The sequence below is a fragment of a genome (assembly GCF_019968985.1).
Source record: "MAG: Porospora cf. gigantea B chromosome Unknown PgB_NODE_2563_length_3384_cov_115.497, whole genome shotgun sequence".
NCBI classification, from domain to species: Eukaryota; Apicomplexa; class Conoidasida; order Eugregarinorida; family Porosporidae; genus Porospora; species Porospora cf. gigantea B.
In genome coordinates this window covers 1-3,384 of record NW_027178850.1, presented here as the reverse complement: position 1 = coordinate 3,384, position 3,384 = coordinate 1, and the positions used below count along the sequence as shown (strand labels likewise).

At 52.8% G+C, this 3,384-nt stretch overlaps 2 protein-coding genes across 5 annotated transcripts; one reads left to right on the top strand and one right to left on the bottom strand.

Moving 5' to 3' along the window:
- KVP17_000680 (uncharacterized protein) lies at positions 1-2,752 on the top strand (the record flags this gene model as incomplete). Of its 3 annotated transcripts, XM_068515408.1 has the most annotated exons (4): positions 1-599; positions 629-719; positions 747-1,455; positions 1,500-2,752. In XM_068515408.1, coding segments are annotated over 4 exons (2,652 nt in total), but the record flags the coding sequence as incomplete, so codon positions are not given.
- A 150-nt stretch (positions 2,753-2,902) lies between these two features.
- On the bottom strand, positions 2,903-3,362 carry KVP17_000681 (uncharacterized protein; the record flags this gene model as incomplete). 2 transcript variants are annotated; one of them, XM_068515411.1, is made up of 1 exon in its annotated part: positions 2,903-3,362. In XM_068515411.1, a coding segment is annotated over one exon (460 nt), but the record flags the coding sequence as incomplete, so codon positions are not given. The 2 variants fall into 2 exon arrangements, with proteins under 2 accessions (XP_068376310.1, XP_068376311.1); XM_068515412.1 differs by having other exon boundaries at positions 2,903-3,304.
- Positions 3,363-3,384: the final 22 nt, after the last annotated feature.

Here is a 3,384-nt window from a genome sequence, read left to right as displayed (position 1 = left end):
GGTAGCATGTGGGAATGTTTGCTGTCTGAAGAATCCAAGCTCCCCAAGGCCACCACCACCTTCGATGCGCTAGTCACGAAGTACAAGAATGCCGAATCGTCTCGGCCGGTATTGGAGCGGCGTTACTCTGATGGGTCAAAGCTGCAACAGCGGTACATTTGGGAGGTCAATGGGAAGGTGCCCTTCGTCCTCTCCGTATTCGAGGTGCATTACGATCTGCTTCTCGACCACTTTTTCGAAGACAAGGTGCAGGCGGCAAATCGAAAGGCCAAGACCAGCCGGGTTGCGATGGAACAAGACTCCTCACCGCAGGGAGTATTGGATCCCGGACGACTGCAGACCGCTATGATTAGCTTCAAAGCTCTAGGCCTACTGAAGGACTCTGAACTGCTGTTGGAGGTGGTGAGAGATCTCAACCTTGAGAAGCTGGAGGGGCTCAAAGAGGGCACTCTAGGAGCGGTGATCCCTCTGATGCTTACCACTGACGAAGTGGAAGCGTTGAGCTCTGCGAAACCGGAGCAGCTGCTGCCGATAGAAAAGTTACTGCTGCAGCTGGCCGCTTCACCGAGGTTCAAGGAAAGAGCCACCGTGATTAACTTGTGAGAGGGTGGAATATTCCTGGACACAGTGAATCCCGTTTGCGGTTTTATCTGTCGGATCTGAATCAGAAGATCGACCTGGTTGAGGGAGTCATCCGAGACGCCCTTAACTCTGTGGAGGTGAGACCGGCGGATCACTGCACACAGCTCGGCTTTTTTCGAAGTCTGTTCGGCCTGTTTCTCCGAGCCGGAAATTACATCAACCACGGCACTAACAAGGGGGAGGCTTTCGGCATCCAAATATCATCTTTCGACACCCTACGCCGTTATGTTGGTTACGATGGGCTCACGAGTTTTTATCGTTACGTGGCGATTGAAATCGACCAGCAGTATCCTTCCAGTTGGGATGTCCTCACCTGGACTCAGAACATTCCAAAGCTGCGGAATTACTCTCAGGAGGACATCCAGAAGTCTATCAGCGACTTGATAGTTGAGCTACAGGGTGTCACTGAGGAGGTGGTTGTCAACAGCAAGCTCCACGAGGACAAGTTCCTCGCTCTGTTCGGTCCCCTAGTCGAGGAAGCCAGCGCTGTGCTCACTGCGGCCAAGGAGAGGGCCGCCAACATCGGGGCCAAACTGTGGGATCTTGCGCGGCTGTTTGATAAAACCGCGTCGGGACCTGCTGAAGGCCTGGATATTCTCATGCGGCTACATGGGCTGGCAAAAGACCTGCTGATGGCTCGAGACCTTTATCGCAGTCACGTGATGACTGAGATGAAGATCAAGCAGCTCGATGCACGAAAAAAAGAGAAACAGCGTCGGGAATTGGAAGACTGTGAACGCACCGACAGCACCTCTGATGCCCTGTCTGCTCGTGCTGTCAGTGTGAGCGTACCGGACTCCATCCGCGCCCAAGGTACGCCCCGTCTAGTCACATAATGAGAAAAATGCACCTATCAGAATTGCCAGTCGATTTCTTCTGCCTTCTGCTGCGGTTCTATGTGTACACAGATGTGGACCTCACGTGTGACCCCCGTGTATTCGAGGCATGTCGCGTGCGGAACAGCTTGGCTCTCACTTGCCGTGCTATGAGTCAGATTGCGTCATTGCTGCCATGCCTTCTGTACCGGACCAAGGTGCCCTCGACGAGCAAGGCAACGCGATTATGTCGGTCTGTGATGATGCCAGGAGGACTGCGTCTGCTGAAAGAGACTCGTCCTGATAGATTGTATGTGAAGGGAGCTGCGTACTTCCCGTTGCTGACTCACCAAAACAACGTCGGTACCGTCTCTGACCTCTCTCTGTACAATCCTGCCCGAACTCTAGTCGCCTTATCTGCCTCCTGGTTTCCCGACCGTCTCGTGGAGCTTACGTTGGACTTCCACTTCGACCCTCGAATCATAGTCTTGCCTTCTCGACTGAAAACTCTCAGGGTTAAGTACCACACACGAGAGATTCCGTTCGACCTCAGGTTCCTACCTCCGAACCTGAATGCCTTGCATTTGACTCTAGCTCCCGACTGCTCTGTTGCCTCTGGAGAGTTTCCACCGTTCCTAAGACGGCTCTACCTCACCCGCTTCAACTCCGACGGTGTATTTTCATTGCCCGACGAGCTTCGCGAACTTCACATGCTTGCGGCCTACACGCCCATGAAAATGGTGCGCTACCCTGAATCGCTGGAGGTTTTCAGTGAGGACAAACTTGTAACGGCGCTGGATCCTCATCACACACGCTACTCCTTCGAGAAGGTTCTTCTCAACGCTGTTACTGAACCGCTTCGATCTCGATCGTTTCCTCATTCTCTCAAGACTATTGAACTGGCGTCCTATGACGGTCCTATACCTACAGACTGCTTCCCTGCCTGTCTCCGTAAACTGCGTCTGGGGGTCACTCGGCTCCTGCCTGGATTTCCACTGCCTGTGATGCTGAGGTGCCTGATTCTTGAGAACTACAACGAGCCAATCACGCCTGGCGTCATTCCCGACTCCCTCCGTGACTTGAAGCTGCTGAAGTTTAACCGGAAGTTAGGGCCAGCAGAACTGCCGGCAGAACTGCGCTCGTTGCATATGCCTACGCACCAAACCTACCTCTCTCTGAATTATCTGCCCGCGTCGCTGAGAGCGCTCTCGGTCCTCGCTTTGAAGCCAGCAGGCAAATTCAGAGGGAGCAAACTGACGGTGCGTGTTGGGACGTGCACGTTGAAACTAGTCTGACATTTATTTATTAATGCTCACTCTTCATAAGCCCAAAGCGTAAGGGACCCTCTGAATGCGATAACAGACCAAACGTTGTAACTTTATGTAAAAGCGTTAGAATCTTCTCAAATCATCTCAATGCTCACTCCACACTCAATCTAAAAAAAATCACTCTTCCCGCAAAATCCTCTCTCCAGCGTAGTACCCCAATGTCGTCAGCGCGGATAACGGGTTCATACGAGTCATTACGGGCAGAACGCTGGCATCCACGATCTTCAACGATGAGATGCCGTTGACGTTGAAATTCGAGTCCACAACGGAGCCAAGGGCGGCACTTCCACCCCAGTGCCAAACTGACTGCATGTAGGTGTTGACGAATGCGTCAGGATCACTGCTAGGAAGAACAGGTGGAAAGGTTGCTACTCGCTTGGCATCGTCTGCGATTGGCAGATCCACACCAAAACTGCTGATCACGAAGCTGAGAGCTGAGAGGATTTTCATTGGACAAGAGTTATGCCCGTCCAACTCGGCGTAGCGGTCCAAGCGGCCGCTATGAATCACGTCACTCATCAGCTGACCGCCAGCAATAGCCTGTTGGTAATCCTTAGGATCCTGCAGATAGTTCGCCCTGACAGAGAGCCTTCCGTTGT